At 39.9% G+C, this 14,378-nt stretch overlaps 1 protein-coding gene across 1 annotated transcript in view; it reads left to right on the forward strand.

Moving 5' to 3' along the window:
- Positions 1-13,222, forward strand: part of fbxo25 (F-box protein 25) — a 69,064-nt gene extending 55,842 nt beyond the window's left edge. The window contains exon 6 of the mRNA XM_052025437.1: positions 12,318-13,222. Coding sequence (XP_051881397.1) covers positions 12,318-12,407 — 90 coding nt within the window. The 3' untranslated portion in view covers positions 12,408-13,222. The remainder of the gene's footprint in view (positions 1-12,317) is intronic.
- The last annotated feature ends 1,156 nt before the right edge of the window (positions 13,223-14,378 follow it).

The raw sequence follows: 14,378 nt of genomic DNA on the forward strand, positions 1-14,378 counted from the left end.
ATCAGATTGTCATTTAAATAGTGAAAGATTGCAGCCTGCTGTTGTGCAGAGGGACTTGGGAGCGCTTGTACATGCATCGCAAAAGGTTGGTTTGTAGGTGCAACAGGTTATCAAGAAGGCAAATGGAATGTTAGCCTTCATTGGTAGAGCGATTGAATTTAAGAGCAGGGAGGTTATGCCGTAACGGTACGGTGTACTGGTGAGGCTGCACCTGGAGTACTATGTGCAGTTCTGGTCTCCTTATTTGAGGAAAGGTGCTGCAGAGGAGGTTCACTGGGTTGATTCTGGAGATGAGGGGGTTAGCCTATAAGGAGGTTAGCCTATGAGGAGAGATTGAGTCACCTGGGACTATGCTTGCTGGAATTCAGAAGAATGAGAGGGGATCTTATAGAAACATACTGTATAAAATTATGAAAGGGATAGATAAGATAGAGGCAGGAAGGTTGTTTCCACTGGTAGGTGAGACTAGAACTAGGGGATATAGTCTTAAGATTCAGGGGAATAGATTTGGAACAGAGATGAAGAGAAATTGCTTTTCCCAGAGAGTTGTGAATCTGTGGAATTCTCTGCCCAGGGAGGCAGTAGAGGCTCCCTCATTAAACATATTTAAGACACAGTTAGATAGATGTTTGCATAGTGGGGGAATTGAGGGTTATGGGGAAAAGGCAGGTAGGTGGAGCTGAGCCCACGGCCAGATCAGCCATGATCTTATTGAATCGTGGAGCAGGCTCGATGGGCCAGAGGCCTACTCCTGTTTTTACATTCTTAATGTACTTAAAATATCTTTGGATTTTATTTAATCTTCTCTGCCAAAACTATCTCATTTCCCCCTTTTTGCTCTCCTGAGTATACTTCTGCAACCCCTATACTACTCCGGGGATTCACTTGATCCCTCCTGCCTGTACCTGATCCATGCCTCTTTCCTGACCAGGGCCTCATTATTCCTCATTCTCCAGGGTTCCCTATTCATTACAGGCCTTGCTCTTCACTCTAACAGGAACGTGTAGACCTTGAGCTCTCACTATCTCACCACTTGCCTCCTACTTGCCTGTGGTCCCTTTGCCTGCAAACAACCTACCCTAATCAATCTTTGGATGTTCCTGTCTCATGCTGTCAAAGTTCACCTTGCCCTATTAGAACTTGAACCCGTAGACCAGTTCTGTCCCTTTCCACAACTAATTAAAACTAATAGAACTATGGTCACTGATCCCAAAGTGCTCCCCAACTGTCACCTCAGTCACCTTCCCCACCCCATTACCCAAGAGTAGGTTGAGCTTTGCCCTCTCCCTAGTAGGGCCCTCTATATTATTGCCCAAAGAAACTTCCCTAATGCACTTAACAAATTCCACCCTATCTAAGTCCTTAAACATATGGCAGTTAAGGGAGTTATAGAGCCAAGATGCATAGAAAAAAAGACATACAACAATGGGGACAAGGGGAAAAAGTGTAGTGTAAGAAAAGCAAGCAATAAGAGACATTTTTTTTAAAAAATCAAAGCAGCCAAGTATAGTTTTAGAATGCATGTGTGCTACTGTGGAATATAGAACATAGAAAAACTACAGCACAATTCTGGCCCTTTGGCCCACAAAGCTGTGCCAAATATGTCCCTACCCTAGAAATTACTAGGCTTACCCGTAGCCCTCCATTTTTCTCAGCTCCATGTACCTACCTAACAGTCTCTGAAAAGACCCTATCGTATCCGCCTCCACCAATAGCTGTAAGTGCAAGTGTCTCATGGAAATTATAATGGCCACAATAGAAATCTAGCTTAAACGTGGCAGGAATGAGAATTAAACCTTTTTAGTTGACAAACATTCAGAAGGGATGGGGAGATGATGGTGGGAGAAGGAATAGCAACATCAATAAACACTGTAAATTGCCCCTTTGTATGTGAATGATGGGATCTGTGGTATGTTGGTGGGAATGTCGGGAAACTAAAATTAATGTAAATGGGTGCTTGATGTTTGGCACAGACTTAGTGAGCCAAAAGGCCTGTTTCTGTGCTAGATAATCTATGATGATACAGTTCTACAGAGGGGTGAAGTTCTAAAGGGTTGAAAGACTGAGAAACAGAAAAAATATTAAAATTGCTATAAATTCTGAAATATTGAGGAGGAAATTTGAAGTTAATTTGGGAGAATTTTTTTAAAAAGAAAATGATCACAGAAAAGTGGATTTGGGTGAGTGCAACTTAAACAGACTAAAATGGGAATTTCCTGCAGAGGGAAAAGGAAGTGCTGCATTTTATCAAATGTGTTAGTTTAGTTTGTGTTAGCATAAGTGAGTAACTATTTAACATTTTGTTTGGTGCTTAGTGTAAGATGGAACACAGAACATAATAACACAAAGTGATGTTGTACTGAACAAATTATGCTAATGACAACTAATTCATTCTGTCTGCTCATGGTCCCTTATCCCTCCATTCTCTGCATCGAAGAGCCTCTTAAACACTATCATATCTGCCTCCACCACCATCCCTGGCAGCATATTCCAGGCACCCACCACCTGCTGTATATTTTAAAAAAATCATTTCTCCTTTTGAATTTTCCCCCTCTCAGCTTAAGTGTATGCCCTCTAGCATTACACATTTCAACCCTGGGGAAAAAGATACCAACTGTCTAAAATATCTATGCCTCTCATAATTTTATAAACTTCTATCAGGTCTCCCTTCAGCCTTTGCTGCTCCAGAGAAAACAACCCAAGTGTGTCCAACCTCCCCTTCTAGCACATGCCCTCTAATCCAGGCAGCATCCTGCTAAACTTCTTTTTCATAGCCACAACATCCTTGTGACCGGAACTGATTAGAATACTGCAGATACAGCCTAACCAGAGTTTTATAAAGCTGCAACATAACTTCCTGATTCTTGGACTCGACTAGTAAAGGCACACAAGCCATATGGTGGTGTGCATTATGCACCCTAAAGTTTGCAGCAGATCAAGTTGGATATAAATATAATAAACTGACTTTTAGCAGATACACTCATGGTTCCTTTTTTATTCAAAAAAAAAAGTAGCTAAGATTTTTATTTGCTTGATAAAGAATCTCTAAATAGAATTCTGAAGCATTGACTGGGTCATTGTGCTGTAACTGCAGCATTTGGGAGTTGATGGAGATCACCTGAGAATATGCAGCAATTGTATTGACAGAGGTGTTAAACTTGAGTGTTAAACTTAAACTGCAGTGCATCAAAGTGAATTAGTTGAATAATGTAATCAAAGATGTAGTAATAATGTTTGATTGGGTAGACCCTTGACTGGGAAATTGAAATGCAATACTTCGGCAAGAATGGAAAATCAAGAGTGTAGTTTGGATGGGAGGAATAGGGCTCTTGCTCCCTGTACTACCATGAACAGCCTGTAAAATGGATGAGAAGTGGCAACTATGGGGAGTGAATAATAATGAGGTGTATCAAGGGAGTGTAGATGCACTCAATTGCAGCTGTGACCAGGTCTATAAGGCTGTGTTGAATGCCCAGTGCCAAGTTTAAGGACTCATCTGGGTTGGCAAAATAATTGAGACAATGATCTATATAGGAGGCCACAGCATAGCAAAACCTTATTCCTAGCTCTACTTGAGAGAAATTTGAGTTGGGGTCAAATTGAAACATAGGACCTGGAGCATGGTGATCCTGGCACTACTTCCTGAACCTTGTACATATGGTATAGGTGAAAATAGTTTGGAGTCATGGACACTGGCTGTAGTGTTGAGGGAGTACAGCTACTCTTTTGGGGATCTTGGCAATTTGGAGAATTGGGACAAGTTGGGCCTTCAAGTTAGTCACAGGATTAAAAAAAATACAAAGTTAAGAAGAAAGGAGACAGCAGTTTTTGTCACTTTGAACAGAGTGAGATGGGGGAGCTAGGTGTTTAATGGTAACAGTGCATCAGTAAACAAACTTAATTCAAAGAAAAAAATTGTAAGGCTTAAACTTTCAGGTATTGTACCTGAATCAGTTGTTCTAATAGCACAGATGGAAACAAGTCAATTTAGCATGGGAACCAAGGTTGAGATTGTATATTTAAATATATTTTAATCCAGGCTGAAAAGTAGAATCAATAAATGGAGGTAAGAAATTCTAGTTTTTTTTAAAAGAATCCTCGCTCAATTGGTTCTTGGGAGACAAGAAGTCCAATTGCAACTAAAAGGGGCTAAAGGGTCTTTAGAGGCTTATAACCTTGCCAAGAAGAATAGTTCGCGCAAGGATGTAAAGAGATTTAATAAGTTGCAATGAATGACTAAACATTTGATAAGAGGAAGGTAGAGGTGAGTAATTTACAGTAGCACAAGTGAAATATATTGCTAATGAAGGAGGCATTAAACAAATATTTTGTATTCGTCATTACACCAAGATAAAACCTCTACCAAAAATAGAGGGGATCAAATGTGAGAAACTTAAAGTAATTATATTATTAAAGAGAAAATGCTGGAGAAATTGAATGGAGTGGATAATTGTAGCCAAGCTCTGAGTGTTAGTGATTCCTTAAACTGGAGTAGTCCCAGCAGATAGGAAAATAGCAAATGTTAACAATTTTTTCCTCCATCCTTTCATAAACAGTAATGATAACTGGTCTATGGTCCCCTGATAAGTTGTTGGTAAAATTCTAAAATGAATCATAAAAGATCTTGGGGTTTAAGGCTATAGTACCCTGAAAGCAGCAACATAAATAGAAGGTGTGTTGAAGAAGGCATATGTCATGGGTCAGGACAGAAAATATAAAAGTTAGACTGTTATGTTGCAACTGTACAAAACACTGGTTAGATTGAATTTAGTGTATTGTGTGCAATGTGGTCACCACACTAAAAGGAGACAGTGCAGATGAGATTCACCAGCATGTTGCCTAGATTGGAGGATTCCTGTTAAATTTGGAAAGACTGGATGGGCTGGGCTCAGTTACCATGGAGTGAAGGAGGCTGATAGAGGAATATGAAAATGATAAGAGGCATAGATAGGATAAGTGGTGAGAATCTTCTTCCCATGGTATGGGTATCAAAGACAAGAGAGCATAGATTTAAGGTGAGAGGAAGGACTTTGTGTAAAAACTATTCCTCTAAACCTTGCTGCTAGAGGCTGTGGTAGAGATGGATACAAACACTACTTTTAAGGGACATTCAGACAGGCACTTAAACAGGGCGCAGAAAGATACGGCGATAATACTCATCTACACCAATTGTATTTACCCACAAAAAGGTTGGCATGGGATGGCCTATTTTTGTGCTTTATGACTCTAACTCTGACTCTTGAATCATAATAGGATTAGGCAGAGTCATCACTGAGCATGATTTCTTTCCTTCATTAAACAATTCAATTTTTTAACCAGAAGGGAAGGTGGATGAGCTGTTGGAAAGCTGATAATATCTGGATTCTAGAAGATATTTTGTAATATATCACATAAGGACGTTACATAAAATAATTAGTTTGTGTGGTTGTGGGATTATTAACATAAATGGGGAAGGACAGGAAAGAGTAGGAATAAATCATTCATTTTCAGGTCGGCAGACTTTAACTAGTGGACCCATCCTGTATCTTTTCATAAGCAGTTTAAAACTGAGAATGATGGCCACTGGTTCTAAATTGCTCCTCCACTTCAGGCACTTGCCCAGCCTCACTTCCCAAGAGGAGGTCAATGGTCTACATACTGTTCGAGAAAACTCTCCTAGACACACTTTAACAAATTCCACCCCATCTAATCCCTTGGCACTTTGACAGTCCCAATCAATATTAGGATAGCTTAAAAAATCTACTTTTACAACCCTATTATTTCAATAGGTATCTGCAATCTCCCTACATTATATTTGCTCCTCTAATTCATACTGACTCTTCTGGTGCCTGTAGTACAATCCCATCAAAGTGATCATCCCCTTCTTTTAAAATTCTACCCATATTCCTTCACTGGATGTTCCCCAGGAATAGCCTCTCTCAGTACAGCCATGATGTTCTCCCTAATCAAAAACGCTAACTCTCCCTCCTCCCTTGTCTCCGCTTCTATCAGGTCTGTAGCATCTGTACCCTGGGACATTGAGCTGCCAGAGCTACCCATCCCTCAACCATGTTTCTGTAATAACTACAATATCCCAGTCCCATGTGCCTATCTATGCCCTGAGCTCATCTACCTTGTCTGTCAGGCTTCTTGCATTGGTGACCATAAACTCCATATCTTTTAAAATGGTTATAGAAAAGAATAGGGGTGGATAATTAAAGGATAATTTAAAAAGGGATAGGTAATCAAAGTCTTTGGGGGAAGGCCAATTTCATTAACATGAGGTAGGACCAGGCAAAGGTAGATTAGATTCGTAGAGATGTACAGCATGGTAAAAGGCCCTTCAGTCCATACATGTCCATGCTGACTAAGATGTATATTCAAGCTAATCCCATTTCCCAGCACTTGACCCATATCCCTCTAAACTCTTGTTGTACATATACCTGTCCACATACTCAAGTGCATCTAATGTACTTGCCTCAACCATTTCCTCCTGCAGCTGGTTCCATATATCTAAAGTCATAAAAATCATTTAAAAAGAAAGTTGCCCCTCAGGTTCTTATTGAACCTTTCACCTCCAACCTTAAAATTATGTCATCTAGTTTTCAATTTCCTCAAACCCTGGAAATAAGACCGTTCACCCTATCTATGCCCCTCATGTTTTTATATCTCTGAGGTCACCCATTGGTCTCCTGCACTCCAGGGAGTAAAGGCCCAGCCGGTCTAACCTCATCCTATAACTCAGTCCCTCGAGTCCTGGCAACATCCTTGTAAATCTTTTTTGTACTCTTTCCAGTTTAATCACATCCTTCCTATGACAAGAGGACCAAAACTGAACTCAGTACTCCAAGTGTGGCCTCACCAGCATCTTGTACAATCACAACATGACCCCTCAATTTCTATATTCAGTGCCCTGACTGATGAAGGCAAGCATGCCAAAAGCCTTTTTCACTGCCCTGTCTACCTGTGACTCCACTTTAAGGAAACTATGCGCCTGTACTGCAAGATCACAAGACAAAGAAGCAGAAGTAGGCCATTCAGCCCATCAAGTCTGCTCCATGAGCTAAACTAAAACTATTCCTATCTAGCCCCAATTTCTGGCCTTATCCCCATATCCCTTGATACCTTGACTAATTAGATACCTATCTATCTCCTCCTTAAACGCCCCCAATGATTGGGCCTCCACAGCTGTATGTGGCAAAGAATACCATAATTTCACTACCCTCTGGCTAAAGAAATTTCTCTTCATTTCTATTTTAAACCAGTACCCTCTAATTCTAAGATTGTGCCCCCCAGTCCTGGACTCACCCAGCAAGGGAAACAGCTCAGCCACATCCACTCTGTCCAGTCCTTTCAACATTCTAGATGTTTCTGAGGTCCCCTCTCATTCTTCTGTACTCCAGTGAGTGCAGTCCAAAAGCCGACAAACGCTTATAAGTAAGCCCTTTCATTCCAGGAATCATCCTCGTAAATCTTTTCTGAACCCTCTCCAACATCAGTACATCCTTCCTAAGGTGAGGGGCCCAAAACTGCACACAGTATTCCAATGAGGCCTCATCAACACTTCCTTACTTTTATACATTATACCTCTCGAAATAAATGCCAACATAGCATTCGCTTTTTTTACCGCTGATCCGACCTGGTGGTTAACCTTGGTATCCTGTACAAGTACCCCCAAGTCACTTTGTACTTTGAATTTTCTCCCCATCTAGATAATTTCTTCTTCCAAAGTGTACAACTGCACATTTCTCAACATTGAATCTCATCTGCCATTTCTTTGCCAATTCTCCTAAACTATCTAGGTCTCTCTGCAACCTTGCTGTTTCTTCAATATTCCCTATTTCTCCACCGATCTTGGTGTCATCTGCAAACTTAGCCACTTAACGCCATAATCCAAATCATCGATGTACAATGTAAAAAGAAGTGGCCCCAACACCATACCCTGCGGAACACCACTGGTAACCGGTAGCCAACCAGCCAATCCTTATTCCCACCCTTTGCTTTCTGCCTACCAGCCAATGCTCCACCCATTCTAATATCCTACTTGTAATTCCATGAGCTCTCATCTTATTAATCAGCCTCTTGTGCAGCACCTTGTCGAAGGCCTTTTGAAAGTCTAAATACACAACATCCACAACCTCTCCCTTATCCACCCTACCTGAGATATCCTTAAAAAAACTCCAATAGGTTGGTCAGGCAGGATCTTCCCTTCATGAAACCATGCTGGCTTGGACCTATCTTGCCTTGCACCTTCTAGGTATTCCATAACCTCATCCTTGATCGATTCCAGTAACTTTCCGACCACTGACGTCAGACTAATAGGTCTGTAATTTCTTTTATGCTGCCTCCCACCTTTCTTATATGGCAGAACTACATTTGCAACCCTCCAGTTCTCCGGAACCATGCTGGAGTCTATTGATACCTGGAAAATTATCACCAATGCCTCCGCAATCTCTAAAGCCACCTCCTTCAGAACCCGGGGGTGCACTTCATCCGGTCCGGGAGACTTATCTGTCTTTAGTCCATTTAGCTTCCCAAGCACCTTCTCTCTAGTAATCTTGACTGAACTCAGTTCTATCCCCTGAGATCCCTGACTATCAGGTATATTGCTGATGTCCTCCACCGTGAAGACCGATGCAAAATACTCACTTAGTTCCTCTGCCATCTCTTTGTTCTCCATTATAATCTCTCCTGCACCGTTTTCAATTGGTCCTATATCAACCCGTGTCTCTCTTTTACTCTTCATATATTTAAAAACAAATTTAGTATCTTTTTGAATGTTATCTGCCAACTTCCTTTCATAATTCATCTTTTCTTTCCTAATGACCTTCTTAGTTTCTTTCTGTAAGTTTTAAGTTTCCCAGTCTTCTGTTTTTGCTTCCTTGTATGCCCTCCCTTTTGCTTTTATTTTAGCCTTGACCTCTCTCGTTATCCACATTTGTGCCATTTTTCCATTCATAATCTTTTTTCTTGGAATATATCTATCCTGCATTTTCCTTACTTCTTGTTAAAATTCATCCATTTCTGCTCTGCTGTCCCTCCAACTAGTTTACTTTTCCAATCAATTTGGGCCAGTTCCTCTCTTGTGCCACTGTAATTTCCTTTGTTCCACTGAAATATTGACACATCTGATATCAGCTGCTTTTTTTCAAATTTGAAACTGGACTCAATCATATTGTGATCGCTAGTTTCTAATGGTTCCTTTACCTTTAGTTCCTTAATCACCTCCGGTCCGTTACACAGCACCCAATCCAAAACAGCCGATCCCTTGGTGGGCTCATCAACAAGTTGCTCCAAAAAGCCATCCCGTAGACACTCCACAAACTCGCTCTCCTGAGATTCACTGCCTTCCTGGCTTTCCCAATCCACCTTCATGTTAAAATCCCCCAGAATTATCTCTGACACGCTTTTTCTATTTCTAACTGTAACGTATCATCCACATCCCGGCTGCTGTTAGGGGGCCTACATATAACTGCTATTATTGTCCTTTTACCCTTTGCCATTTCTTAGTTCCACCCATAAGGATTCCACTTCTTCTGACCCTATGTCCCTTCTCTCTATTGATTTTACTAAACATCAGGGCCACACCACCCCCTCTGCCTACCCACCTATCTTTCCTATACACTGTGTACCCCTGGACATTCAGTTCCCAATCACATCCGTCATTAAGCCATGACTCGGTGATTGCCACAATGTCATATTTTTTAATCTGTAGCTGTGCCCTCTGTCCAACAACAGTACCCAGGGCTCTTTTGTTCAATGTAAAACTCCTACCTTGACTTGTCCTTCCAAAATCTAACACTTCACACTTAACTGAGTCTGTGACACATCTATTTTAGTGTCATCTGCAAACTTACTAACTAGACCTCATATTAATGATTTGGATGAGAATATACAAATGACAAATATCAATGGGCCCAGGACTGAGCGCAGGGCACACCACCAGTCACAGATCTTCAGTTTGAGAAACATCCTTCCACCATCACCCTCTATTTCCTACCATCCAGCCAATGTTGTATCCAGTTTGCTAGCTCTCTGTGGATGCCATGTGATCTAACCTTCAGAGCAACCTACCAGGCAGAACCTTATCAAAAAGCCTTACTGAAATCCATGTCTACCACCCTCTCCTCAAGAACCTTCCCTGTCACTTCATCATAAAACTCAATCGAACTCGTAAGACAAGATTTCCCACACATGAAGCCATGCTGGCTACCCCTAATCAGCCCGTGCCTTTCCAAATGTAAGTATATCTTATCCCTCAGAATGCTTTCCAGCAACTTGCCTACCAAGGATGTTAAGCCAACTTGTCTATAATTACCAGTTGTAATGATTGGATCATCTACTTGTAGGTAAGTCTACATCTGCACAGTGGGAAGCATTCAAAAGAGAAATAGCAAGAGTTCAAGGCCAACATGTCCCTGTCAGGATAAAAGCCAGGGGTAACAAGTATGGGGAACCCTGAATGCTGAGGATATTGAGTGTTAGATAGAGAAAAAAGGAAGCATGTGACTACTCGTATGCCTTCCTACTCTTATTACTCCTGACAGGGAGGCCTGTCAAGAGCGTAGAGAAGGGAGGCACTTGAAAAGGAAATTAGGAAGGCAAAGAGGAGTCGCAAGAAATTATTAGCAGACAAGATTAAGGTAAATCTGAAGGCATTCTATAAGTATATTAAGGACAAACAAACAGGGGAAAAAGTAGGGCCCAATGGGGACAACAGGGGCCATTTGTGTGTGGAGCTGGAAGGTACAGCTGAGGTCCTAAATCAATACTTTGGTATTCACAAAGGAACCAGGAATTGTAGTTGGAGAATTTGGTGAAGGGAAAGGTGAAACTCTAGTGGAGATCTCCATAAATAAAGAGGAGGCAGCCTTAAAGGTGGATAAATCCCCAGGACTAATGAGATTTGTCACAGGCTGCTATGGGAGGCAAGGGAAGAGATTGCTGGTGCTCTGGATGAGATTTTTAAATCTTTGCTGTGCATCTGGTACCTCATGTGTCCAACATAGTCCTCCTTTTCAAGAAAAGCAGGAGGGAAAAGCCTGATAACTAAAGACCTGTGAACCAAATAATTAGTGGTAGAGAAAATACTGGGGTGGGGGGAGGGGTGGAATTGAGGGAGGAGATTAATGATCACTTGGAATGGCAGGGACTAATCAAAGATTGCCAACATGGCTTTGTCAAGGGCAGATCCTGTTTGACCAATTTGACTGAATTCTTTGAAGAGCTAACCAAGTATATCGATGAGGACGGGGCAGTAGATGTGGTTTATGTGGACTTTAAGTTTTTGACAAGATCCCACATAGGAGACTGGTTCAAAAGGTTGGGGCCCATAGATCCAAAATCGGTTTGGCAATAGGAGACAGAGGGTGATGGTAGAACGTTGCTATTGCGATTGGATGCCTGTGACTAGTGCTGCCCCACAAGGATCGGTGCTGGGAGGGTGGAAGATGACAAGCTGGTGAGGAAAGTTTTGAAGGGGAGGTGGGCGGAGACTTTCAATATTGCAGAAGTAACCAGTCTTTGAGCTGAAAACTTGACTGGGGTCAAAATTTTATAATAGGTGAGGTGACATAAATCTAACCTCTAGATTTCCAGATCTTGACACATGTATACTTTACTGCCTTTGGAGCAAAATTTGAATTATGTGAACAGATTTAAATATTTACCTTAGTGTCAATGTGATGGTGTGTCCCACATCAGCTGCCTTCTCTACAAACTGAACATCATTTTGGAACTTAATCTCTGAAATTTGTTTTTTGTTCTTCCGTTTGTCAGTTATAATTTGATATATTAAGTATTTAATTGCCTGCCTTTGCTCAGTACCCTAATTGTTTAGTTAGCTCAATATCCAATGAAAAATAATAATACCGTGTTTTTCATAAAATGGATATTTAGTGTTGTATCTATAATTTCACATCTTTACCAAACAAGTCCACTGAAAAGGAATATATCTGGTAAATCTGTTTATCTATTCTTTTAATTTGTTTGTTTCTATTCTCTTTCCTCCTCGACCCTTTCCCTTTATGCTTGCCCCTCCTGCTCCTTCTTCCTTGATCTCAAAGGACTACTGTCTTGCTTTATTATTCAAGGTATTTTTAAATATTTGCATCCTTGAATGCCATCTAGTATGTATTCATCTAATTTTTGCAGGCCAGTCAAATTACTGATGCCTTAGAATTTTACGGACAAGGTTTGTGTATGCATTAAGTGGTTATACTGTTTTTCGTAAAGATATTTAATTTTTGTTTGGGAAAATGCAAGCATGTTGCAGTTAGAAAGTATTTTGATAATGCAAATGGTAAAAGCTAAAATTTCTTCATTATATTTTCTGTTAGGACACAGGCCATCCATGTACAGCCAACAATCCTGAAAGTTGCTGTACACCAGTGTCGCCTCAGCACTTCATCGATCTCTTTAAATTTTAAATGGAACTACTGATACTTTAAGGCATTTATTTTAGATGGCCCTGATCAGTTCTCATAGGAGAGCAACCAATCTGCTTCCTTTCCTTGTGCAATATAATTTTCTTTAATGGGGAAAAGTTTTTTATATAAAAATATCCATATGAAATATTGCCAAAATTAGTTAAAAATAATGTAGGGCGTTTATTGTTTCTTTAAATATAAAAGAATATAACTCTTCCAAACGTCTGCATGTTTTGATTCTTGATTTGTTTTAATAACATTACAATTTCAGTTTCAACATTTTTGTGCATAATAATCACATTTCAGGCTAAAAGTATCTAAGTGAAGCAATTATTTTTGGCTTTTTTTAGCAAAAGGATTAGAGTTCTATCATTTTAAAACACAATGCACTTTTGTTTAGCTGACTTCTGGATAAAGCATTGGGCCCTAAACAGCATTTAAGTTGCAGTAGTATGAGGATAAACTGTTACTGCTTTGATTCATTGTGTATTTAATATTTTTAAAAAATGTATAACATAATGAAGTGCATTATTTTGTTATATCATTCCAGCCGCTTGTAATGTTGCTGGGCTTGGTGATCCTAAGTACCATATTGTGACAAGTTTGAGATGCATATTAATTTTTAATAAAATCTTTATCTAAATTTATAATATTTTGCAACACCAGTAATGTACTGTCAGAACTTTGCCATGTAGATATTTTGGATGGTGGGAGGAAATAAAGAACCTTGCTGCATTTTGTTCAATCTATTCATTTTTGATGCCATATTAAGATTGAAATCTTGATCTGCCCCATAAATATTGTAACACATGTTGCAATTGTTTGTTTTAAACCCTTGTATCAGTGTTTTTTTTCTGCTATGAAAGACATTATGGTTGAGACTGATCCTATAAGCTGAATGAACCTAGCGATGGCTATTCTTGATTTTTAAATACCTCTAATGTTATGTGTTAAACACTGCATCTTTTTAACTCCTATTTAATGTTTTGCACTTTATCCCAATAAAATTTACTAACCAATAACTGTAATCACTTAGGAAACATATTTTACTAATTTCTCCCCCACAAATTCACTTGGTGTTCTTTTGATTATTTTGATTTTTAACCTTGAGATTCCTGCCTATATTGTGCCTGCTGTCTTAACAGTCAGAAATTGTTTTAATGTAACACTGTATGTAATCCACACATTTCCTCAAAGTCACTTTTTCATTTCTAATTTTGCCTATTTTAAGATGTTGCTTATTTAACTGTAGCCGCCATATTTATCCAGCATGCTTGGTAGTATGCCTTTTTAAAACTCCACTTGCCAACATTTGTTTAATTGACCATGATAAAGCTGTTACTTCTCTTGAAACTTGAAATTACAGTAAATGGCTCCTGGTCTAGATCATCCTTTTAACATACAGGGGTAGGAATGAGGATTCTGGCACCTTGGAGTTCCTGCACAATTCAATATCGTAGCTGAACTTGCTGATGTAAACATAGATTGCATAAATTCTATTTATCCACACTGAACACCATATATGTCCACTGGAAACCAAAGTTCTTTTAATTGGTAATGAATTTTCTCATTGAACATCAACAGCCTGAGGTAGAGAATTCCTGAGTGAACATATTGTCTCCCTTCAATCCAAACTTAACTGACTCTTTGTCCTGAGACCTTCCTGATTCTGGACACTCCAACCAAAGGAACGTGTCTCCTTACAGTTATGATGTCAAGAACATTCCTTTTTCATAAAACAGCTCAGTAATCTGTCTACTCAAGCTGCATAGATCCCCTCATCTTGAGTCAGAGTCCAGTATAATTGTAGCAAGATTTCCACACCTAACTCCTTTGCAGGTAATGTGGTGTGTGTGTGTATATACTTGAGCAACAGTGCTTTTTCAGTACTTTTGTGGGTTTGCAATATCCTGTTTTCAGGCAACAATTTTTTTTCAGTTTGTGTTTTCAGACTCTAAGAAAGTAGGTTGC

This window comes from Pristis pectinata, chromosome 10 (genome assembly GCF_009764475.1).
Source record: "Pristis pectinata isolate sPriPec2 chromosome 10, sPriPec2.1.pri, whole genome shotgun sequence".
Taxonomy (NCBI): domain Eukaryota; kingdom Metazoa; phylum Chordata; class Chondrichthyes; order Rhinopristiformes; family Pristidae; genus Pristis; species Pristis pectinata.